We start from the raw sequence: 27942 nt of genomic DNA, 5'->3' as shown, positions 1-27942 counted from the left end.
ACATGCATAGAGTATTGGAATTAAGTGTGGAACGCTGCAAATCTACGAAATCTGGTATTTAACACAGTTAAATTCGTCTATTGGTAGATGCAAGAAATAATATATTTTTTACAAATGTTAGGGACTATCTTGTTGGCTCATTTTAAAATATTTTTTAATTTAAAATTCACAATTATACTAACTGTAATATAAAATTCTCTAAACTTCCAAATTTATAAGCACATATCAAATATTTCATATTCGTTTCTCCTCTGCCTGGTTTCTTTGAATTGGATTGTTTATTAATACTACTTTTGTGTAGTTTCATTTGTTGTTACAATGATTAATGTTTCTCTACTATGTTTTAGCAACATTGATAGTTTGTACATCAAGGTCAAGACTACCAAGTACAATATCATTCATAAAATTGATTCGTAATATGGCTTAAGAAAATTGCTTCTTTTTTTCTGTGTTTGTAAGATACACGTACTCTGTGTGCGTTAGTGAACATGAAATGTTTTTGTGACTTTCAGTAAGAAATGATTGCTAGCTTGTCATTTTGAGTTAGGTTACATTAAATCTTAACAAATGGAGTTATTTCACTTATTACAATGATTGTTTACCAGAAAATGACACAAAACGCTTGTTACCAAACAAATTTAGAGGAAACAATAACAAAAGAAACTAAATTGTCAGCAATCAAGACGTGTTTTCTCACTCCAATGCTCGTAGATACTGAAGTAGATATAAATACTATTTTCTTTTTAAAAAAAATCTTTATTGAGAGAACAGCATTAAAGGTTTGAGATACAAATGTGTTTTCACATTAAATGCTGTGCTTGGTAGATGAAATTCGCTTGAACTAAGTATTTACTTCAATTCATACACTTCACTTTAATCGGTGATATCGATTCACTTTTAGTAAATGTTTTTCTTCGATCCGCTATTGTTTAATTTAATCTATTGTGTAGTAAATCAGAAGTCCGAACAAAATACACTTATAATTTTGTTATAAATATGATGTGGCGTAACTGGGGTTATTCTGATATTGTATTTTAGGATGTCTCGTACACAATAAAGCAATTCTTTCTTTTAAAAGTTTCAAGACTCTTCGTTTGAGCACAAAAATTATAAACATTAAAACTCCTTGCAGAAGGTTCACGCTGTCTGTGACATACCAGATATAGCTAGCTCCTCCAACGACATTAGACAGAATTTCCATACTCCAATTCACTCCCATAATAACAAATAGTTTAGTATATATTAAGAAACTGAAAAAGAATAAAAACAGAAAATAATATAAAGTCATTACATCTTACAATTATTCTAATTTTAGATCAAGGCTATAACGTTTTTACCTACCGAATGACTTTGATCACCCCACAACATTGTTAATATTAAATTTAAAATTACTTCATGAATATGGTTATCATTATAGGAAGGGTGTTGGCAAATTTTGATTTTCGGAAATATTCGTACACATTAAATATTCGGTTGTACATATTAGTAGTTAAAAATGTAAAACTTCTAAGTCATTATATTATAGTAAATAGAACAATATATACATTAAAAATAGAAAAAAATATTTTTATTAATCACGACACGTTGATAATTGACAAATGGAACTTGATTATTAGGGAATTGAAATAATTTCTAATTATTCAAGATCTTGCCGTAAATATTCGAACAGGAATCAATGAATTACAAAAGCAATAAATACTTAAACCAATCATCAAACTACTTATTGTAACATGTGTCTATTCATATGCAACTTTAAATTGAAATTATTGCGTTAGTAAAAAACAAATCACACTGGTTTCAAATAATTTATAATTTTGTCTGGCGTTATCTGTTACTCATATTGTTAATCCCTAACCAGAAAGTAATATTACTACTACTACTACTACTACTACTACTACTACTACTACTACTACTACTACTACTACTAATAATAATAATAATAATAATAATAATAATAAACACATATAAATTCTTGACATATAAAGTATTTTCACAGTGTAAATAGGAAATAATCCATACTGTAGTCCCACGCCGCTGACTCAGGAAAAAAAAGCAGCATCAATAACATTCAATGTAGGTAATGAAGCAATAAATAGGACGGGAGAAAGGACACACGGCATGAACTACAAGGATAAGAGTAATATTGGAGTAATAATCAAATAAACAAATCAATATAATAATCAAATAGATAAGAGGGCCCTGATGTCTATTCCGTCTATCAATACAAAACTTAGTATACACATTTCTTATCCCCTATACTATTTTTGAGATACATTGGGATTGTGTGCTTTTACCCGGGGCTACTCCAGAGGGGTCCAAAGTTGATGGGGTGAATTTCTGGACGGAATTTTCCCGACATTCTCTCAATTTCCCCTGTTCAAGTACGTTATGGACCCCAACACATTGCACCTCTGGGAAGCTTGTTTCATGCTGAAGAGAAAAAACTATAAACCATGACTTTCCAGTGAACAGTGTTGATGCAATAGCTATTTCACTGCAAGTCTACGATTTTCTGTATACTAACAGGTCTAATGGGGCCCAGGGACTTACTTCCTTGTCTATGTCACCTATTTCTTTGTGCATGAACATACAGTATCTTTGTTATGTTTATCGAATGGACTAGGTTTGATTCGGATGTCCGGTTGACAAGTTCATGTCCTTTCCTTGTTAGCTATAGAATGACCATGTACTTGTAGCATGGTGGGGGCGCCGTGTTCTAACAGCAGAATACACAGTGATTCGATCTCACGTCCGTAAATGTTCATGTACACTAGCTGTAATTACGTTGTAGTTTGGCTATCGGTATTATCCACGTTTTAACCTTAGTAAACTGAAGCTGATATTAGAGATTATTTTACTGCAAATGATAATCTAGATAGAAATTCTAAGTGGAGATTATGTTGTACTATATTACAATTGCGAAAAATGTTAATATCCACTAATTCTGAGAACATAAAGTATAAACGGTCCATAAATATCTCTGTGTAAACTAATTATTCCAATAACCCCTAGTTTTAAATTTGTCAGAAGACAGAAATTAAACAAATTGGAATTTGAAATAATAATAACAATATGTGTATTGTCGACATGTTTTTAATCTCTGAGCATGAATCTAACATAGAGTTCACTGACATATGTATCTCTTGTATTCTTACATATAGTACATCGTATATAAGTATACCTAAGTAATATACAGCAGAGTAAAAAGAATTCTTCAAGATTTTTCATAGATAACTTTTAGACTTCATCAATAGAGAAGTCCTTTTTATATTTTATTTTATTAAAAATAGAGTTTATTTCATTGATTACATTTTCATTAGGCACAAATATTGACTACTCCGTTTCCAGACAATCATCAACAGCCGCATCTGGCGCACTTGAATACGAATTTTCTCCATGACCGCGAATGACGTTACACTGTGCTCCTCCACCAAAACTGACTGTACGGTATACTGTCTATGATATGACACAGAAATCACAAACTAAACTTGAGGCTATTAGAAGATAGATATCTTTTCTACTGTGTGTTATATTTACAAGAACTAAATTCGAGTAAATTTTTTTAATTAAAAGTTAAAGTTAAGGTTTCACCTAAACTTTTCTTTCCATTTCCATCAATATTTAAGGAAAATATATTTTCATTACAGAAAATGAAATCATAAAATAAGGGTCGCCTCTTATAGCATATTATTCTGAGGGGTGACATATTATTCTCACTTTCTCATGAATTAAAAGAAAAAGTGTTAAGAACATTGATTACCCTTCTTTTTGAGGATTTTCAATTTTCTTTTTTCTATTGAGTTTAGTTAATGACATTTAGTATTACATTTCTCATGTTGTTAAATTTCACATAATATTTAATTACATTGACGTAATTGTAAATCTTTATATGCCATAAACTGAAGGCAATTATGTTTCGTTTTTATTTGAATTATATCTTTATAAATTTATTATATTTATATACGTATTTACAAGTACATAAACTTGTACACATACAAAGATTATACTGTGTAAGTTTCCCTTACCTTTGGCCATTCTTGTCATCTCTAAAACATTGACTTTCTGAAGTCGTCAGCATGGCTGTTTCTTTCTTAATTTTAATAATGTTGACTGTTGTTCCAATGAAGAAAACTATGTTGGAAATTATAAGTACAACAGTAGGACCATAGAAATAACACCACTTTCGACTGTCATCTGAAATATTGAATTACATATTTATTAATTTCTGTTCACGTTTGTAAATTACGTGATTATTTGATCCCAAAGAGCATAAACACTGTTGTTCTAGATATACAGTACTACATACCGATTAAAAGTGGACCCAAAGAGCATAAACACTGTTGTTCTAGATATACAGTACTACATACCGATTAAAAGTGGAACTTCTAGTATGTGCATTAATCATTTTTGTTGTTTTTATTATTAATAAGCTCCTTTTGATGGAGATGAATGCTGAGTTTTAAACTAGGTTGAATTTCATCTTACAATAGTTTTTAGCTTTGTAGTCGTGTTACATATTAGCTAATCAACGATGAAATTGAAGTGATGTGTTACAAATTTGTTTCCTCGGACCGAAGCATAATGTCTTTGGAAAGTAGATAGCCCAGTACATCAGAACAGACTCAGGCTGTCATGGCACAAGTATGAAATACAAGGGTTAGATAAAAAGTAATGGCAACATTGTTATAAGTCGTACTTTGCTTTATGCACAGAACACTTGTTACATTCCTTCCGTGTAATCGCCTCCCATCTATCACCTTCTGCCACGCGTATGGAAGGCTTCTTACATCGTCTGTGTTTCAATCTTTGTCGATGTTCTGCAGGTGTCCCCATATAGCATGGATGATGACTTCTCTTGTTACGTAGTGCTTCCTGCAAAGTGACACCTTCATTTTCGCGAAGAGGTCGTCACGAAGTTCATGAAAACATTGTTGTGTACTGCACTTACATGCCGCTGCAATCTTGATCCACACACACCGTTCATCTTTTCAAAACGCATTGTTATAACACTTCCACTTTCCTCCTCTATTTCACGACACTGCTGCTTTTGACTGAATAACACATAGTCTTACCGCTCTCCACACTTCATCGTCCCACATTCCCTTAGTATCTACGGAACTCTTGTAGTGTTGAGACAGACCGTTCTGACGTAGGAATAGTGTTGCTACTACTTTTCATCCAACTTATGTAGCTTATTTCCTATTTTAATAATATGTGATAGATTCCGTCTATTCTGTGAAGACAATGAGTATTTTGATTGTGAATATTTGCTATATTGTAGAATATCTCGGAGCGCATTTCAGACTGCTGCCTCTGCCTATTTTCAGGAATAACGTTAATAACGGAGTTCTTACTTCGCATATACTTGCTTTCTATCTATGCCATTGATATTGTAAACGTTCTCTGAGTTTTTCATTTGAGTGTTTCGTATTATTTCCTAAATAGTATGTGTACGCATCCTTGTTTCTTTTTAATAAATTTTTATCTGCTTTTTATTTGTCTTATACTAATCGATCTTTTTACGAGCTTTTGTTTCTGGATTCTCTTCTTTTAACTTAACGTTAATTCGAGCTCTTACTATTTGATTATTATTTAATTTCACCATTTTATTTATGTTTCCTCTTTTAAACAACTCTTCGGATTAACCAAGGTTATTCCATTTTAGTTCCATTACGGATATCACGAGTTTACTCGTGTCTGTGTTCTTTTATAATTGTTTTTGGATTTAGTACGCTGTGTTTCCTATCTAGCAATTCACAATGGGCTGAAAAAGTGTGACATCACATCCTTCTCGTTGTTATTTTACTTTCTAAACAATATGGGCTAAGAATCTAAATACAAACCGAACATAGTGACGTGTTAATTTCCGGATTGCAAACATTAAAGTAAAAGAGATACTTATATTTTTTTAAAAAAGTTAATGAATGAAACTGAGAAAAGGTAGGCAAACTAATTAGATAAATAATGTGTTAAACGTTAATTAAGGATGTGGCAAGCATTTTAATTGAAATCAGCGAGAGTTTACATCCTCTGTGAAATGTTCCCTCTGATGTACATTTTATTAAGCTATATTGATGGCAACTCCGACACTTCAAGTATGGATATAAAAGTAAGATCACAGTATATTCCTCGGCCGACATGTAAGTAGAGATTAATAAAGAAGAAGAATGCACCTTTGGTATGTGAGGTGCAAAGCAATCACCCAAAATTAACATCACGACAAATGTGAATTACTCTATTAAAGACTAATTCAATTCTTGAGACATTAGTGTATTGCTAGGAATAGGCCCGATGCATTTTGAGGTTTCATCAAGTCCTAATAACAAGAGCTAAGTCGTAAGAGTACGGACGCGTATTTCTTGTGCTCTCGATATGGTAGACCATCAGAAACAAAACGTTACGTTTACCCTTAAAGATGGATCTCAAGTTAAAGCTGAATTAGACATTCCAGATGATCCGGTATTATTGAATACCAATGTATACACGAAATCTAAAAAGAAATGCAGGTGGTACTCTGGGCCTCATAGATTTGTTTATGGATCTCCGGACAACTCTGATATGGAAGCAGATGCTGAGACGCCTATAGTTCAAGATACAGTTAATATTCCTCAGTCTTCTCCAGGCTCTTTTCAGGTCTCTCCAAGGAGTGACAGTTCAGCAATCAAACCACGACCTATAACATCACCATCGTTACCTACAAACAACAGATTTACTCCACTTGTAATCACCGAGTCTACGGAAGTCTCACAGCCAGATGATATTGAAAAATAGATGCAACTACCTCAGGAAGTATTCCCCCTTCTAAAGACACCTCTACGCAAAGCCCAAATACTGGATTCAAACGGCTTATCAGATCTCTCACTGTTTATGATTATCCAAGTGAAAAAGGCCACAAACTAACACATGGAGCTGTCTCTATTTGTAAAGAGATTCCGTATTGCGCCGTATTCCCAGATCGCATCAAATTTCAGAGCAATAATCAAGAAGACTATATCGCTTTGATGCAATGTTGTCAAGATTTTAATTTACAATATGCACTGTATAAAGTCAAGAGGGATTCTGTGACTAAAGTGGTAGTCAGACACCTTCCTCTAGATACATTAATAGCCAATATCAAAACAGATTTAGGAAATCGTGGTTACCCCACTCTTTCTGTTCAGCAAATGAAAGGTTTCCTTGTTCATCGTCCGATATTAAATTTAAATAGTCGTGGATTCAGTATTATTGGTATCACATTTAATATTACAAATGTAAACTGAACTACTGTTTAACAATTGTTTAAAATGTATTTTGATCCTGAACCACTGTTGTACTGTTGGAATATCTATCTTTCAAGCAACAGGGAATGTAAGGAAATATTCATTAAATTTCCACCAATCAGAAATTGGTTCAGATTGAAGATTCCCAGTCAGGGTTGAATTCAGGGGGTAGCCCGGGGGGAATCTCCCCCTCCCCCCGAAGAAAATTCATTCCCCCCGGAGAAACTCAAATATTTCAGTCACAAAATGTAGAAATTACTTCACCCAATTATTTGCTTTCTTTCCGTGCACGTGCAGACGAAATCCGATCTCTCAATATAGACCTACATATAAATGACGCAGACCTATTCTATATAAATATTAAACATGTAACATCTAAGATAGGATACCAAATAGTCAATAAAATTTGTAGTTCTTAACGCCATGACCGAGTTTGGCAGAACATGAAATTGTCAACTGTTGAAGAAAGGTTTGTATTTTAGTAGGTACTATACTCTCGCCCTATATTATATATTAGTAGGTAGCACTAGCACAGATTGAGATAGGAAAGGAAAGATAGGGAAGATCTTTCGATCATTCCATATGATCTCTGATGTCAGCAGACTTCAGTTCTTGAAAATGTACAGTTCTTGCATTATTTGAAATAGAGCGATTAAATCCCATTTCTCGCATCGGAAGTAACAGACGTAAATGTGTTTTACGAGTGTTAAAGTAAGTGTGTAAAGGACGAAGAATTCCGGTGACACTTTGTGTATGGAGAATACGCAAAAACTAAACGAACGCCTGTTTTAGGGGACAAAATCCCCCATCCAAAATGATGAAAGTTGACGCCCGAAAGGCAAGAAGAAGTGAACCGAAATGAATGAAATTGTGCACAGATATTGTAGACGAAAAATGAGGGAATATGGGTTCCGTATTTTCCTGAAAAATAGAAAAACGTTTCGGTGGGACACAGACCCCTCCAAAACTTTGATCGTGAAATATCAAAAGTGCTAATAACAGTATGTCAGAAGTGCTTAAAGGACATGAAGAATTGGAACGACACATTGTGTAGAAACAATACGCAAAAAAAAAAAAAAAAAAAAAGTTTATTTTCTGCGAAAAATTGGTTTTAGGGGGCAGAATTCCCCACCCAAAATTTTGAAATCGTGCACAGATATTCTAGACGTAAATTGAGGTAATTGTGTTTCGTATTTTCCTGAAAAAAAGCGATTGAGTGGGGCACGGGCCTTCTAAGCTGTTGATTAGGAAATATCAAAAGTGCAAATAAGTATGTATACGTCAGAAGTTCCTAAAGAGTATGGAGAATTGCAACGAAACTTCGTATAGGGACGATTTGCAAAACAATAAATGAAATGCATTTTAATTTGTATGAAAAAACAGTGTTGGGGCCTAGAGCCCCTCCAAAAAAAGTTGATATTACCGTAAAAGTGCAGGAAGGAGTGGGCCGAAGCAAATGAAATTGTGAGTAGATATTGTATAGACTGTATGTAAAATAAGGACTTTCGTGTTTTAAAGATGTCCCTATCAATTTTGGCACATCAACAGCAAACAGAAAATTAATCGGCACGTGTTTTTGTTTATGCGGAAAAACATTGTAAGGGTTAAAGTTGCCTCGTGAAATACTACAAAATACGCTATACTGTTTGAGCTTGTTGATGATTTGCCAAATTTGAGGAAATCTGATGAAGACACTTGTGAAACACGAGAGGCTTTATTTTTCATATCTAATATCTACAGACAACTTCATTCGCTTCGGTCCAATCCTTCCGACACTCAACGCCTCGGTCCACTCAAAAGTTGTTTTTTTTTTTCTCTCTCTTTTCAGGAAAATACGAAGCACGTATTTCCTCATCTTACCTCTACAACATTTGTGAACAATTTCATTCAGTTCGGTACATTTTTTCTTGCCTTTCTTGGGTCAAATTTCAAAATTCATGGGGGGACCTTTTGTCCTCTAAAACAGTTTTTTCGCAGGAAATAAAAAAGCCGAATTTGTTTATTTTTTGCTTATTGTCCTAACACAAAGTTTTGTTCCAATTCTTCATGTAAATTTAGGCACTTCTGACATACTGTTATTAGCACTTTTGATATTTCATGATCAAAGGTTTGGAGGGATCTGTGCCCCACCTAACCGTTTTTTCCAGGAAAATACAAAACACGTATTCCCTAATTTTATGTCCGCAATATCTGTCCTCAATTTCGTTCACTTTGGTCCACTTGTTTTTGCCTTTCGAGCGTCAACTTTCAAATTTTGGGTGAGGGCTTTTGCCCCCTAAAACCGTTTTTCAGCAAAAAAATAGAAAAGCACTTATTTGTTTATTTTATGTATAGTATCTACCTGCCAAATTTTATCAAAATCGGAGTGTTACACTTGGGAAGTGTTACTTGTTAGAATTATAACAACAACGCATTGTCCACAGTTTGGACACTGACTCAAAGTAATCTGACATTTAAAAAAAAAACCTCAAAAGGGAAAAAGTAGGTTTATTAAAAAGTGCTTGAGGTTTGGTAAGGGACAGCTTTCAGGATCTCACACTGGATACGTCACTGAGTCAATGCATTATATTTGTTTCTTGCAAAGATGATAATTAGATGCGTAATGTGCAAAATTATATCATAGTTTGACTTTTTATAGGTCTTTCCTTAACACATCCATATTATCCGGCGTTCTGCTTGCCTGTTTTATGTCGGATAAGCGAAACTCTACTGTATTTTCAGACAGCATATACACAGGAGCTAGAGGTCTGCACGGGCCGGAATTTTTTGAACGGACCCGGCCCGTCCCCTTTAATTTATAATCTATAGGCATTAGCGGATTAAGGGCAGAGCCAATGGAGCCCAGGGCCCCCAGCTCAGGGGGCTCTTTAAAATCCCTCTGTTTAATACTTACGCTCGCGGTATCGCTAGATTTAAGTCTTTGCATCAGCAGCATTTACCTGTTAAAAATGAATGCAATTATTTAATTGTTAATAATGAATTTAACTAAACTAATTATTGTAAACTTGGAGCACATTCAAATATTACAGCATAGTTCTCGGTAGTTCCATAAGTAATTTCAGAGACCACGGTGTTTCAGTGGTAGAGCGTTCACCTTTGGTGCATGGAGTTCTTGGTTCGATCTATGCTCGCGCCAAGTGAACCTTGTGCTGGACAAACACTGTGTGCGTGGGTTTTCTCGAGGTTCTTCCGTTTTATCCCACTTTTTTCATTTCACCATTTCATTCATTTCTTATCATCACTGTCTCCTTTATTTAGCCTATCCGGCATAATCGTGGGACGTAAAACTTAAAAATTTCCTTTCAAATCATTTCAACCAAAAAACAGTTGCAGGAAGTATGTAATTTCGAATAAAACAAACTACTATATACAATTCTGAGTATATTATTCTTTTATGAAATTCTCGCGAACCTTATTTCTAAATTGAAGGGTAAGAAGACTAAATTCATTCTCTTATTATTATAGATCCATTTCAATTGAAGCAGTTGGAATAGTTGAAAAAAAATAAAAAAAAAACCTACCCTATAATCCAGTGTGCCACAATCGGTATAACGCGCCACACTGGTGTGTCCAGCAAAGTGAACAGTGTGACGCAAACTTTTTCCTATTATTTGCAAGAATATTTGTCGAGTTCCTGTTATTTATTTATTTATTTATTATTATTATTATTATTATTATTATTATTATTATTATTATTATTATTATTATTAACGATTTTTCCATGGATCAGCTGTCTGTATACGGTTAAGCAACCACAAGTATCACATTGAAGGAACGAGTGTAATTATTTACTTTAATAGTAATACAAAAGTCTATTTGCTTGTATATTCTACCGGTAATAGCTGCATCCGTCTAGAAAGCTAGGACTAACAACAAAGGGATACCAAGTTGTGACCACACACCGCCCCAAATCGTGAGTGCCACAAGTTCTCTTCTACGCCTTAAAACAACAAGGGCTGTAGCGTTCAGGGAGAGAGAGAAACAACTTAATTTCATTGCAGTTATATGCTTATTAAATGTTAACTTATTTTTATAAATTATGTAAGTGATCGTATCGTTTTCTGTTTATTATTATTATTATTATTATTATTATTATTATTATTATTATTATTATTATTATTATTATTATTATTATTAATTCTTATTATTATACATTTCTTAATACGTTGATTGCCATGTGTATGGAATTCCATACACACGGCTGTCCTGTACAGTAGAGCGTGATTATTTTCCATACGCAAACAATGTAGATATTCCAAGTTTGTTGTGTTCGTTCTATAGGTGTGTATGTAATTAGATACATATGGCGTAGAAATCAAAATTTAATGTCCATGCCACGTATATGCAAATCATACACAAAGACATTTATGAACAAAGACATTGAGTTTGAGTTTAACGTCTCGTTCAGCAACGAAGCTATATGAGACGTCGGCCTACTGATTAACGTGGACTCCGAACCACGTGAGCTCTCGCCGGGAAGCGAAGCCAAAGGCGCGTACGCTAACCACTAAGGAGCTTATGAACAGAGACATTTATGAGCTAAAACAAAGGCGAAAACAAAGATGTGTGATGTGATTTTGAGTTTATCGTCCCTTTCAGCAGCGAGGCTATATGAGACGTGGACCTACTGATTAACGTGAAATCCGAACCACATGAGCTCCCGCCGGACGAAAACAAAGACCTTTGGAATTGACAATTGTTTGGACATTCCAGTCGAACCTACCTAATATTAACAACGTTTCTACGATAATTTCGTAACATTGTATTATTTCGTTTGTTGATTAGCTTGGGTAGGCTTATTTAAACACTTTCTTCTTTGCACCGACGTGTCACATCTCTTGGATGAAGATACACTAGCTCTCACTGGAAATCTAATCCAGAACCAATGCACTTGAACCATTTGACCACAACAAGGCACATTTAAAAAGAAGTTTCGATTTTGTTCGGAAAATTGTGATTAGGTGTAACATTTAAAAATATATTTAAGAAAGGGTACGGAGTAAACGCACTGTACTTTCTCTCTCGAATTTTTTACACTGACTTATGTTAGGCTGCAACTGTTATTGAAACATTTATTTGGGAAATTGCGAATAAAATAATGTTTTGGAAAACTTTGCTAGAAGAAACTTCATGCCCAAAAGTAAAGTACCCATTGGTCATATTTCCGTTAGAAATAACTTGATCCATATATTAGAATTATAAAGGATATAATTGTATGTGAGCTATAAGCAAAAGCGTCTGAGTAATTTCTGAGAAAATTATGCAAAAAGTCACCCCCAAGAATAAATTATCCCTTGTGGATCTTTTCAGTACAAACGAGCTATGCTATATTGTTAGTGTTTTCATAAAACATTTATTTATGAAATACGAACACAATCGCCTGAGTCGTTCTTGAGAAAATCGCAGGGTAAAACTTACTGTCAAAAGTAATATACCATTTCTAGATTTTCCGGATGAGGGAATTATATCATATAGCTAGGTTATTTATGTAACACGTATTTATAAAATATGAACAACAAACATCTCCTGAGTTGTTTTTAGGAAGGTCATCGGGAAAAGCTTACCCCCAAAGGTAAACTCTTCTATCTGTAATTTTGACAGTATATCGAGTAATTTTTAAGCAAATCGTCGGGAAAAATTTCACTGTCAAAGTAAACTATCTCTTTTGGATTTTTCTTTTCGGAACAAGCGAGTTATACCATATTGTAAGATTATTACAGAAAATATTTTTACTGAAATTAGAACAAATTTGTCTCAGTTATTACTGAGACAATTGTCCAAAAAAAATCAACCCTTGAGAAAACCACTTCTTCTGTATGTTATCGGAATAAACTATTTATGCTCTATGTTAGTTTATTAATGAAATATTTCTTTACGAAATATGAAGAAAATTGCCTGAGGCGTTAATGGGAAAACCATCGGGGGAAAGCTCACCCTAAGATTAAGCTACTCCTTCGAACGAGTTGTCATATTGTTAGGTAATTAATGACACGTTTATTTATGAAATGTGGTTGAGAAAATTGTGCAAAAAGAACGCATACCATACAGTAAATTACACCATATATATTTTTTCAGAAAAATTATTCATATGTGGTGGAGATTTGTTAATAAAATATATATTTATCAAAAGTAAATAAAATCGTCACAGCTTTTTTTATTTGAGAAAATTGAATTATTTTAAATTTTAATCCTTCAGTAAATTACCCTTGCTTTTAGGTGTCGAAAGACATAAAATTCGAAAGATATTATGTTATTAAAACGTTATGTCTAGAATTCGGTGCAGATACGTTGAACAGTATGGCCTCTATTTGAGTGCGTGTAAAAGCGTGACGAACCGAGAGACAAATAGATGGGCAGACATCGAAAAATCATGTTTTTCGATATGTAGGAGCCATGTAACTTGAATTTATTGAAATCTGGTATTCTGTTTTTATAACTATCACCACACTTTCTTCTTTCGTCGCTCGAATGTGAAAACGAATAGGCCTACACCGACACGTAATGTGATAATTTGTAATCCCAAAAATTTAATTTGTTATGTTTAATGTGTGGTTACTCTAGAAAAAAAAGCTTATGCATGTTACATCATTTTATTATCAGTTTTTCACGCTACTGTATAATTCGGTACGATTATAGTTAATATTCATGGCATCTTTTGGAAGCATTCGCGTTCCTCACAAAGAGAGCTGTAAAATTTAGTTTTGTTTAAAGAAAGCACTCTTGATTTTTTTTCACACAGACTTGCGTTTGTTGCACTTGTGGATATGAAACAAAAAGAGAGAGAGAGAGAGAGTCAATACTTTAAAAAGAAACACACACACAGAAACAATAGAACAGTTTTTTTCTTCATGACAACGAGTTATCGCTGTGACTGTGTTCCTCACGATGTGTGTAAAGCTGCAGGTTGCTCTTGTTTTGTTTTTTCCTGTTCCTGACTCACAAACACTCACAGTGAGTTGAAGCTGTGTATAAACGGAGAGGGAACGGTTAAGCATACCATACCATAAACTAAAAACAATCGCTATTAGTAATAAATAGTAAGCTAATTCTGAATAAATAAGTCATCAGAGGAAACAAAAAGTTATTTCATTATTATATTATTTCGTTTCTTATTAACATAAAAATTATACACTTTGTACAATGTTTTGTAAAGAAAAAAAATTGAACAGGATCGGATGGATTCGATCTGTTGTCAAAATAGCATAAGAATTACTAGTCCGTCACTCTATCAACTTGCCCACACAGATTTTCTTTTGTTGCCTATCTTTTTCTTAAGAAATAAATGCTCATGGCTATAGAGCATGTCACTTCCAAACTTAAGACAACAGTTTTTCTCTTTGTTTATATATTTCCGTATAACATCTTGATTACAGAAGCTAATTTATATTTGGCAGACAATTTACACCCTAGATTTAAGCTAATAAATGCAATATTTTACTCCAATTTCCTGTTCCTTCGTTCAGCTCTTTTCCTACCAATCTTGTTATTCCCTCTGCAATCGTGCTGTGCTACTCCAAAAATTCCCTCGAAAACATTATTGCCAGTATACACAAAACCGAACATAATTTTGTTTTTTGCTTATATTTTTATTATTTTATTATATTTTTTGGAAATATCTCCTTAGATGGATTGCTTTCTATTATCTCCATGTAGTAATAACTGAATTTTACCAATAAACATATGGAAAATGGAATAATTGCGAAAAATTGTGAGTTACAGTATACGCGCAATATTTTTTGCGCATGGGAGTACCTGTATTGCAATATGTTGTTGTATGTACTTCACAACCGAGAGTAGCAGGGCCATCTTAACGGTACAATAACCACTTACTCAGGGGCTCCGCGACCAGAATGGCATGTATTAATTACATGTATTAGGAGCAAAATTTAATCATAGGGACCACAACACACTTCTTTACTCTGGAGCCTAATATGCTGTTAAAACGGCACTGGAGAGTAGATTAGACTGGAGTAGACTGCACTAGTGCGGGGCCTCCTTAGACGCGGGGCCCGATTGGGAACAATCGGTCCAATGGCTTAAAGCCGGTCCTGCCTTAGATGTTCTCTTTCGTTGTGAACTACTAGATTTTACTCATAAATTTTACTCCCAGATACTTAATCTGTACCTGTACCTCACCAACTTGACTATTTTTATCTTCAAAATATTCTACAATTGTGAATAATTTTGTAGCCATTGTTCTTGTACCAGTCTTCAAAATATACCATTCGCTTCACGCATTTGTAAAGAAAAGAAAACAGACAGTCATCACCATGGTAACAGAGAAAAAATGACGATATCACTTCAGTTTATTATCTCGCTTGTTAGTAGCATTTTGCTGCAGAAAATTCTAGTTAGACGCAGATCGTAACTTGTGTGTTTTTGTTTTCCTGCAAATCACGATCCCTCCGACCATAACCTGATATTTCTCTATGCATACAAGTTGATAGCTCCAAACCTTTGGCTAGCTGTACACTGTGGTTTAAAATCGTGCTTATTTAAAAGTTCTAATTGTTTCCTATTTTCTTCTCACACCAATTAGCTTTTACTGTAAACACACTGTAAATGTTGAGGTGTCCACTCAGAATGGTCCGGGCAAAAGGGATTTTAGGATTTAGGATTTAGATTTCAAGGCTTTCGGCATCTAAGGCCATTTAGCCCGCCACGTTTGAGGGATGACGTCCCTCGGCGAGCACACTATCCGGGGAAAGGGAAGAAAGAAAGGATTGGGTGAAGGAAGGAAGCGGCCTGGGACCTATACGTTAGGTACCACCCCGGCATTTGACTGGTATGAGTGAGGAAAACCTCATTCAGGGTGGCTGGCCTGAAAAAGCGTTTTACACTTTTTCGACCGAGTGCCCCCACCGAGAATCGAATCCGGGACCGCTCGCACCAAAGGCGAGAGCGTTAGCGACTACGCTACGCGGGGCCACCCGGGCAAAAGGGTAAGGGCAGAAAGGTCCGAGTCAAAACGGCTCCACGATAAAAAGGCCCGAGTCAAAAGGACCCGCGTAAAAAGGGAGCTAGTCTAAATGGCCCCGCGACAAAAGGGCCCACGTCAGAAAAGCCTGAGATATAGTCTGAAAAGTATGAGTATAAAATTTCTTATTAGATGAAAAATATTCTGTTGACTGTACCTGATTTATTTATGTTAAAAGAATATACATGTGGATCTGTACAAGGTCAGTCAAAAGTATTACGACAGTCCAGTAATAACGATACGTGTAGACGGAGGAAAAGAAAAAGTTGCATATGATTATCGATGCGAAAACTGTATTGAATATGGTATGAACTACAAGTGAACTCATTATTATCTATTTTCATTCGTTTAGGAGATTGTATGTGCTACCTTTGACATTTTGTATCTAGTAGGCAAAGTATCTACACAGGTAATTCATTGCGGGCAAATAGAGACACGTGGACGGAGGAAAAGAAAAGGTAACAAGTGTGTATTATTGGGAAAACGGGATTGACTAAGGGTGTGAACATCATAGCAGCCATCTTGGATTCCGTCATATTGGATATCACACAATATTTTTAAAATGGAAAGGGGTATAAATTTGCACATCAATTTAGGCTTAAATCTTACCACGAATGAGAATCTGAACTCATTTATTACCTATTATCATTCTTTTACGAGGTATATGTGCTATGTTTGATATTTGTATGTAGTAAACAAAAGTATCGGGACAGGTCAGTAATAACGAGAAGTGCTGACCGAGGAAAAGCAAATGTTGCAAGTGGGTGTTCATGCAAAAACTACATCAAATGGGGATGTGGACATCGTGACAGCCAAATTGGATTCCGCCACATTGGATATCACACAATATTCTTAAATAAAAAAGATATGTGTGATATATCAATATTTGCTTTCCCGAAACGAGATTCTGAACTCACTTTTGGCCTATCGCTAATTGTTTATGAGATAGAGTGTGCTACGTTTGAGAATTATCTGAAAGGAAGTTTACTATATTCGTGTGAGTAACTGTACACTGCATATTGCAGAGAGCATGGACAAGAAAATATGACATTTACTTACACTTTGTCGACTGTCTGGCAATAGGTCACCCGGTCGTAAAAATTGGATAGTACATGCTGTAGCATTCACGAGGAAAAATTCTTGTTTCTTTTACAATGCGATTTCGTAACTCATTCAAGGTGTGTGGTTTGGTGTGATACAGCTTTTCCTTAATGTACCTCTACATAAAGTAATCAAGGAGTGATAGATCGGGAAACCTTGGAGGTCATTCAATCACACCTTGTCTTCCAATCCATCGTTGTGGAAAGGTTTTATGTAAGTAAAGATTCCATCTATAGCGTGGCGGCGCTCCGTCCTTTGACACTAACTATTCTTCAACTTAACGTCTTTTTCACTTCTTCCGTCTGAGGATATTAGACTTCCTAAGAGGGAAACGTCTTAACATCTTCGATTTTCTCTCCCTCTACCCATACGTTTGCCTCTTCCTGTCCTGCTCTTGTTCACTTTATCACTTTGTATTTTTTTCTTATTTATCTTCATTTCGGACATTTTTTTTCGGTTTGTCGTTCAGGTTTGAAAGCGCTTCTTGCAAATTCTTTTCGTTCTCTGCTATCAGTGCTATGTCATCAACAAACCTTATTGTGCTGAAAACCTGTCCATTTATTACTTTTACTCCTTTCTCGTTTTTTCAAAGAATTCTTTCATAATCTCTTCTATATAGGCGTCGAACAGGAGAAGTGAAAGTCCACATTCTTGCCTTACTCCTTTACTTACTCTTGCGTCGTCCTGATCTCTCCCTATAACAGCTGTCTGTTTCCCGTAAAGTTGGTATATTATTATTCTGTCTCTGTAATCCATCGTCCGATTCTTCAACGCTCTGAACATATTCCAATTTACGTTGTCAAGAGCTTTTTCTGTATCTACGAATGCTATCACAATTGGTTTGTTTATTCTGATGTGCTGTTTCATGATCAACCGTAGACTCAGTATTGCTTTCCTTGTTTCCATTTTTCTACTAAATCTAAACTAGTCTTCCGATAGCCCTTCTTCGATTCTCCTTCCATTCGTTGTGCGATAATTTTACATAGTATTTTTGATGCATAGGAAAGCGAACTTAACGTTATGTGTTCTTCACATTTCCGAACTCCTTTTCTTTTCTGGATAGGGACCAATATGCTTTTCTCGAAGTCTCTTGGTATCTTTCCTGTCATGTACATTTCATTAATAAGATTAAATAGTTTCTTCTTTGTTCCTATTCCAAGGTTCTTAATCACTTCTGTTGGTATTTGGTCTGTTCCTGGAGCTTTATCATGTTGTATTTTCCCCAAAGCATGGTCAAATTCGCACTGTAAAATTGATGGTCCTATTCATTTTCATCGTCGTCATCTTCCTTCTTCGTTCACTTTGTCTCCTTTGTAGAGTTCTTCAATGTATTCCTTCCACCTTCTTGTTATCTGCTTCTCTTCTATTAGATTCAATATGTAATGATAATAACTAGTCATATCCAGAAAGTTTCTAGGAGCTGCATTATTGTTCCAGAAGAAAATACAACAATATTTATTAGAGAAAGAGACTTAAAATACCATTTTATCCGATGTAAACTTGATAATTTTGGGATAAGGGTACATTTTTAATGGATGTAGGGAAATCAATGCAACATATAGAATAAAAACATACTTACCAATAAGCCAACATGCTTCTGCAAAATCCGGCTTGACGTATGAGTCTGGTATTATCTTTGAATCCATTATTGCAGTAAGAATCATCAAGATGGAAGGGTATCCCCAGGCATATAGGGAATAATACAAGAATTGTTTCCCAGGCTTCTTTCTAATCTTCTCCCGTAAAACATGATAATTGCTGTAAAAAATTAAGAAAATTTAGTTATATACATGTATATTTCGGTTATACATGACTTTATAAATTAAACTAAAATCTGTAACTGCAGAGAACTAATAGTATCTGCAAAATTTTATTAGCAATAGCAAAATTAACTTAATTGTTTTCAAACCTTTTCTAATATACCAGAAAGTTATATGTGCTTATTATGACATCAGAATAGGGCTCCAAATTTTTACACTACACGAAAAATGTTAAAATCAATTATTAATTTAGGTAATAGCATTTTGCAGCTCGCTCACTTTCTAAATCTTTCATATTCATACTTGTCTTTAACACTTTCCGGACCACTAATTGGTCTAGCCCGTCGTAAAGCTAATGTCCAGCAAAACGAACGACGAGCACAACCCAACCTTTGCTTTACATTGTTATTATGAACTGCTTGCTATACTTGTAGCGGTCTCTTGTGCACATTTTTTGGCACTACTTGTTGAAATTTGAGGCGTTAGATACTGTGGATACATTCTTTTATCACAGGGGGAAGCTCCTGAATACGTATCATGCTTAAGTTTATGCTGTTGAGAATGGAATCGAGCAACTTGGACGCTCTTTAGATATTGGGACTTCTTCACGATGATTCCGGTTTTAATCATTTCCGAACACATTGAAAACTATATTTCATTTTAAAGATATTTTCGTCAATTATTTTTGCATTATTTATTGTCAATACCTCTTCAACAAGTTCTAATATGCATTTTTTGTTCATAACTTTGAAGTTTTCAGAAACACCTTTAAAATAAAAACAACGGAAACGAATAGTTTTCCACGAATTTTTGAAAAACACCAAAAATATTCTGTCCACTGAGTGGAAATCCACAAATAACACAACAAAATATTATACCAATTAAAAAGAAAGAATGAAAAATATTAAAGAAACGAAAATACCCAAAGGAATTTAGATAAGCACGACTTTATTACATTTGATGATATTCGATAGGACTATTACATTGGCAATTACTTTCGGTTTTATCTTAACAAAACGAAACTCAAAAATGTTTTACCAAAAAGGTACTTCTTGTTCTATTATTTCAAATAAATGTTTGTTCCATGACATATTGTCCACTTTATCTCCCTTCCATTTTCGCCTGTCGAGTAGGTTTTTGTAATATTAACATATTCCTAACTTTAGGATGCTCCTCTTCATTTTTGAGTTATTAAGACAATAATTTTTGTTATATCTAACGGTTCGACTGCATGCTTCATTCAATGTAAATCCTATCAAGATTGAATAATTTTTATTTATTTATAGAAAAATACAACACAACTTCATGTGTAGTTTTTTTCATTTAAGAAGAAGGGAATCTACTGTAAGTAGTATAAAAATCTAGAAAAAGTTTCACTATTTTTTTTAGCAATATGAAATATATTGCAATTGTTATTTTTTAAAATGTGTTCTATCACTAATTACCTAAATTTCCTACATTTTTGCGATATATACCGTATTTGATGATAAATATTTAAGATGAAATCGATGCCTCCAGGTTTACCACCAATAATTATTATAATATTTAATAATAATTATTTGAAGAGAAATCGGCAACTTTCAGATTTCCCACATTTTATTTATTTTACAAAAGGAAATGGCTAATCCATAATTCCCATACGATATATTGACATATATTGAAGATATAAAAAAATAAAGAACGATAATTAGTTTATCTCAATGAACACTAGCTTACATTAAGGGATTAAGTGTATCTATCTTGTTTTTCGTATTTTTGTGTCAATACATCTGTCTTATTTTTTTCGTTTTCATAACTTGTGTCTTATTTAATATGTTTATTCCATATACATAATATTTATTTTCTAAATAATGGGATTAATTCTTTATCCTTCACTTTTTGGGTAGTCTATTGTAAATTTTAATTATATCATACTTAACACTATTTATTCCATAAACTATTGAATGAACATTGTTTATTTCAATTTCATTATTTTTCCTCGTGTTATAACTATGGATATTTTTCCTCTTTATTAAAAATTAATTACTGTGTATATTATGTGTAGGTACATTATACATTTAATACAAGAATAAATTTTTATTAGTAAATCGAAAGTAGTATGTTTGATCCCATAAACAAACATGGTAGAAGTGTATGATATCTAGTCTTAACACTGATCACCATAACAAAAGAAAGAACGGTGATAGATAGCTATAATCTGCTTTTTGATATGGGTTCAGTGCGTGAGGAAAGTATTATATCTTTCTACAAAACCCGGAAATTAGGAAATCTGTTACAGCTTCCGGTTCCAATTCTGTTCCCCTAAGAGCAAGAACAGTAATAATTTTTATATAATGAGTGAGAAATGGATTCCGTGTCTCAAGAACAGGTTCCATCTCCGATCTTATATCTCTATTACAACCGGAAGTGTTAGATATACCACTTCCGGTTTCCATATTGAATACTCATAGTTTCGAAGTCCACTGTAGTTTTACAATATGAATTGAAACTGTCTTGTTGCATGGTACTATGCTGAAAGAGAAATGGAAGAAAATCACTTTTCTGTTGTTGTAAAAACGGGTAGGGTTTCAGCCATTTAGTAAATACGTGGTAAATGCCCAAATATGGTTCTGAAAACAAGTGATAGTCCATAAATAGAATGAGATGGTAACCTTAATTAAATTAGAATGACTTTGTGAAACCATGCACTGTATATTTGAAAATTATACAGAATTAACTCATTATTATTTTTAGAATCTCAATGATGAGCAATTAAAATTGGCAATTGAAAAATAGGTATACATAAAATGTAATAAGATTATTTTAAATTTCGGTTACTAAAATCACCAAAATATAAACGTACCTGAACCCTAGCCAGATGTCAAAGCTCAAAATATTCATCCATGAAAATGCTGCCACAGAAGAAAATTGAATAATGAAACCTATAACGAAAAAATGGCTATATATATTGTGCCCAAAAAGAAATTAAAAATGAGACTTGAAAACAAAATTTTTAAGAAATTACTGATAATCAAAAGCATTACCACTATACAACTCAATTCTTGATTACTGGATTTAAAATCATATGTTTCCAGTGGTGGTTAATGTTGTTCTCTGTGTTTCATCGCCTTCACAAAGCTTGTTCGAAAAATATAACTAATGAAACGACAAAATTTAACATCACTTTAGTGTTTAAGTTTTACTTGTATTCGGCAGGCTTCCAGCAATGTAGCATCCAATTATGAAGCAGCATTTATTTCCTAATATGGGTAAATTTCAATATTTCTCAAATTGAAGTTGTAGGATGTTTTCCATACAAGTTAATTGATTAACATCGACAAGGTACTCTTCGGGTAATGCTGGACCAAGTTAAGGGCATCTAGCTGGATCTACTAACTGTCCCATCAGAGATATGTAGCAAATGAGACAAAGACTATATGAAAGCTATCCTTTTGACTGGTGCACTGACTGTTAGAGGATCCACTATTGCATTTAGTGTACCAAAAAGATAGTCTTGGAGAGAAGGTAATACTATTTAGGACGAGAATATAAAGCTAAACAGGTCTGGATGTAGCCAGTAGACTTTTATAATCAACATTATTGTAACAAATCAAGATGTAGTTTTTTTTTCAAATCGTATAGCAAATCTTAATACAGTTTAATACCCCGAAACGTATAAAATTAAATTAAAAAGGTCGCTTCAGCAAAGATAAAATAAAAATAATATCTTTTTCCTCTCCATCTTTTCAAACTTAAGTGAGATCGACGTTTCTGATGAGTCTTCTCCATAAAGCCTGTCCCGGATTTTTTCCGCTATTAGACTTTTCTCTCTGAAATCAATTTTAACTATATCCATCAATTTTCTGCTTAGCCTCCTTCTACCTCTCTTCCCATCCACTTCCATTGCCATCACTCTTCTGACTACATAGTCGCTTGTTTTTCTCATTAGATGTCCATACCATTGCATCATTCTTTCTAGGACCTTCTTAGATATGTCTACAACCTTGGTTGGCCCCGCTTACTCTCTTATTCCTCATTCTGTCCCTTTCTGTTATCCCATGGATCCAGTGCACCATTTTCATTTCGGTAATATTCAATCTTTCTGTTCTCTGTTTTCTTTATTGGTCAAGTTTCTTCTCCAAAAGATCATTATTTATGACTGACTGACGTTATTAATAACAGAGTGTGCAAATGTTTAGGATGAAGTTGAGTTTACTTGTGGTTAGGTGTAGCAAACATTCAAGAAACTTGAAAGATTGTGATTCATATATTCATTGCCATATTCTAACATTTGCGATGCAGGCAAAACAAATTTCGTATTCTCACCCGACCGAATGTAAGAGAATATCATGACTTACAAGAGACAAATCGAAAGATTTTAGAGGTAAAACCGCTTTTAATGAAAACCGGGAACTAGTTTGTAGAAAAACTTAAAACCGAAAAACCCGGTTTTTGTAACCACCAGTACTTTAGCAAAAGGTCGCGATTACGTGGTGGGTCAATGCGACTGGTTATCAGCTTACAATTCTCTCATTATATTTGAAAATGAAATGAAATGAAATATTTCAGTTTATCTTCCCACGTTTATGCCTTAAGCTAATAGAGACGGATGATTAAGGCAAGTGAATGATGGTGGAAGAATTTGTGGAATGAGAATGTAGGAGGAAACGGAAGTACTCTGAGAAAACCTACGGACACGATGTTGATCATCACAAACTTACTTGGCCTGGGATCGAACCATGGACCCCACGTACCAGTGACTACCACTGGACCACCGTGCCACCCTTCATTATACTTGCAATTCACATAATAATAATAATAATAATAATAATAATAATAATAATAATAATAATAATAATAATAATAATAAACGTTGTTTCCTTGTAAAACCATATCTATATGTAAGTTCCCTTCATACAAGACAGCGACAATAGTGCCTACAAGTCTGAATGAAGATGTGTGAATCTCCAGTATCTGTTGGTTGAATTGGAGTTTAGCGTCACATTCAGCACCGAGGGTGAGTGAAACTTGGACCTACGTTTTAACGTAGGATCCAAACCACGTCTTCCATCCACCAACTTCCATCGAGAATCGAACTCGGATTTCCCGCGCCGAAGACACGTATGGTAATTGTATAGCCACAAGGGAGCTCAATAAATCTCCAATATCGTCTCCGTCAAAGATATGCATAGGAATTTGGAAAATGTGCATAAGGCTCTATTGGTATTTGGAATATTGCGTTCTCTATTGTCCAATTAGTGGGTAATTTACGCTTCCGACAAAATACTTTTTTTTTGACAAATAAAGGATTAAAGAATGGTGCAAAACTAAAACGTATTTTTTTGTTCTAAAGACATACAAAAGCAAAATTGGTTGAAAAGAAAAAAAGAAGGGTTGAAAGTTTTATTGTCTGTGTTTGTAGTTTACCTAAAATCTGCTAGAGGAGCTAGTTGGTGTGTAAACAATCGACAGTTCAAATGACGACCAAGAAGGTAGTGGGTGCATATTGTGCGATGGATTTTGCACGAACAGGCTTTGTCGTAACAGAGTACAGACATTTTTGCACAAAATCCCAGAAACAAGCACCGCATAGAAACTGTATTTCACGCAGAAGTCTGAATCCACTGAATGTTTGTACTCCATGAAAAGTCCTGGTCATAGTCTATTACCCAAGGTACTCATATCCAACGCTTATAATGTCCACAAAAAGCTATGATATTCCTTTTTTCTTTCCGACAATTTTCTTTTTATATGCCATTTCATTACAAAATAAATAATTTTTCCACCATTCTTTTCGAATAACCTTGTATCTAGATAAAAAGAAATTGTATATTTCAGTTTAACGCCCCACGTTATGGCCGCTAGACTAAGGGACGTGATTAAGGAAAGTGAATGATGATAGAATAATTGGTGGAATGGGAAAGTGGAAGGAAACGGCAGTACCCCGAAAGTACGGACCAGTGGCGTAACTACGTTTCATGGGCCCCCCTCAAGAGAATATCGACTAATGGGTCTCAATATTCATAAATGGAAACCACTTTGTTGTACATATAATTTATTCAATAGGTTTCAGAATGGAAGATGGGCTTAACTCTTTGCAGTCAATGACATCGGTCTTTCCTTCTTGCTTTCCTGTCAGTAAAATCCTTTACTAACTCCCGCACATACATTATTTCAGCTTCGTCCGCATTTATTGAGAGCAGTGCTAGATTACTTAACCTACTTTGGCTCACTGTGCTCAAGATATATCCACTGTGCTTCTCACATAGTTTTCTATTAATTTCAATGTTGAGAACGACCTCTCCGCAGAACTGACAGAGACAGGGAGCGTCAAAAACGACAAATACGCGGTAATAAGTTCTGAAATGCTAGGCGCCAATGACTTACATTTCACAATTAAAAGCCTTGTTACGTCCAACACAGAATTCTGAAAATTTATTTCAGCTGTTTCACAAAGCAATTTATTTCCATCGGAAAAGAAGAACTAATATCACAACTGTAAGTTGTTTGTGATGAAGAAGTTTAGAATTTTATCAATGAGATGAATTATATTAGCAAGAAACAAACAGGAAAATTTGGATACTGTATCACACAAAGATATAAGACGACAACGTTACTGTGAATTTAGTATGTCAAATAGCTTTATACAGATGTTAACTCTAAAGTTTAAGTCACTGTCACTCAGATGACTATCTTCACAGTTCACATGACTCATCAAAATATCGTTTGACCTTTTTGAATCGTTTGTTTGAATCGTTTGAATGTAAATTATGTCTGAACATTCCATTTCTTTTTTTTAAACAGTTTGATTGCTTCTTCCTTCAGATTATGATAGTCACTCGTTTTCTCTTATAGCCGACACTCCTATTTTAAGGTCACAAAGTTTTCCCTGATGTAATTTAGGCCTACATACTATATTTACTTCCGATAATACCGTGGACATTATCACTATAAGAAATACAAATTCAAAATGATCTTTTCATTCTATCAAGCGGTTATCCTCATTTCTTTAGTTTGCAATCTTACTGGTTAAAAGCTAGGGTGAAGGGGCCCTTGGAAGTGTCGCCCCCCCCCCGCATTGCGGGGTTTCGCGCCATAGTAGTTACGCCTCTGGTACGGACACGATGTTGTCCAGCACAAATTACTTGGTCGGGGATCTAACCAGAGACCCCACGTACCAGAGGTAAGCGCTCTACCACTGAACTATCATGCCCCTTGCTAGTTGGTTTGTGGTTTTTAGTGAGCGCAGTTTAATTAACCAAAATTATCTGGGGAAAACTCATCCAAGAATAAACTACCGCTCGTGGATGTTTTCAGGACAAATGAGTTTTGTCATATTGACAGGCTATTAATGAAACATTTAATTAAGAAATATGAGTAAAATCGCCGGTCATTTTTAAGAAAATAGTTTGAAAACTCACCTCCAAAGGAAAACAACCCCTTGTAAATTTCTTCAAAACAACTTATGCTAGCTATGTTGTCAGATTTTTAATGAAACATTTGTTTTTTATGAAATATGAACAAATAGCACAATCCTTTTGTGAGAAAATTTCCGAAAAGAACTCACCCCTAAGAATAAACTACTCCTGTACTTTTCCCAGAGAAATGAGTTGTATTACCCTTGCTAATGAAATATTTATATGTGAAATATAAAGAAAGACGTTAGATTCGTTTTAGAGAAAATAGCTTTTTTTATTTTCATTAATCAGTAAACTACCTTTACTATTTGGGGGTAGGAAGAAAATTCGAAAAAAGTCCTTAAGAAATTTAATGAAAACCTTAAATTTAAATGTTGGTACAAACACGTTGAACGGTACGGCCTCTAGGCAAAAACGACTGAACACATTTACATCGGTATAAATGGACAGACGGACGAACAGATATCCAAAAATCAGTTTTTCTGCTCTTAAGGACCACGAAGAGTGTAAATTAGTTGAAACTTAAATTTTTTATTTTATTTTTTTAAATATTATTATTATTTTACGATTACTATATTTTTTGTATCTTATCGTCACTCGAAAGTAAAAATGAAGCATATCTCATGCATAGGGAGCATGGGAGCTTTTTGATCGCAGTGCTTGAAAGTGTTAATCTAATTTCATACAACAGAAGATTGGAACAAAATTCAAACGGATATTTGATGATTGCATTTTCGTAAATAGGAGTTGTGGTCGATTAACATTAAGTGTCCGGTGCTATACGACTTCCTACGGTAAGCAATAATATTTGTCGTTAACTTTAAGTTCGTTACTAAAGGAACGAGGTACTTACCAACTAGCACACAAACTTCCAAACGTAAGCTTTCATGTGCCAATTCCTGTACAGCCATACCAGTATATCCGATCAGAAGACTTGCCATATAACACATGAGGATTTTTCCATGTATATTTCGAAGATCTGGAATTAACGCATACACCACGAAGCTTGCCAGAAAGAAAATTACTGACAAGATCATACAAATTGCATAAGCAGTTGATTTATCCATTGTGTTTTCTTAATTTAACAAAGATGTTATTATTTACATGTAGATAAGAGTGGTTTTGTATATGATCACTTTTTAAAAATCGAATTCTACACAAAGATCTTTAATTATTAACAATCGCAACCAGAACAACTCCGAAATTTCATTATAATTCAAAAAGTCTCTACACTGTTTACCATAGATTTTCAATTTTCTAGTCATGTTTGGTTATATAATGTTTAACTTTCTATGTACCTAAGAATCAATTTAATTCTCGTCATGCTCCATAGGCTATCAAATAACTTGTCCATCATATGAAATGACACAACACAAACGATCTGGCAATACTGAAATATACATTTCGTCTAGCTGTCCATGGACGACTGCAGTTTCGATCAAAAACAG

General features: G+C 34.3%; 1 protein-coding gene across 1 annotated transcript; it reads right to left on the bottom strand.

The window, feature by feature from the left end:
- Nucleotides 1–793: 793 nt before the first annotated feature.
- On the bottom strand, nt 794–27435 carry LOC145660851 (G-protein coupled receptor Mth2-like). Its single transcript, XM_081726274.1, has 5 exons — nt 27348–27435; nt 21940–22018; nt 18917–19095; nt 4026–4194; nt 794–1250 (listed from the first exon to the last, which is right to left on the bottom strand). Exons 1-5 carry the CDS (start codon nt 27433–27435, stop codon nt 989–991), a joined length of 777 nt encoding a protein of 258 aa, XP_081582400.1. The 3' UTR covers nt 794–988.
- Between the last annotated feature and the right edge of the window lie 507 nt (nt 27436–27942).

This window comes from Thermobia domestica, chromosome 9 (assembly GCF_964235325.1).
Source record: "Thermobia domestica chromosome 9, izTheDome1.hap1.1, whole genome shotgun sequence".
Classification (NCBI taxonomy): domain Eukaryota; kingdom Metazoa; phylum Arthropoda; class Insecta; order Zygentoma; family Lepismatidae; genus Thermobia; species Thermobia domestica.
This window is presented reverse-complemented; position numbering and strand designations above follow the sequence as displayed.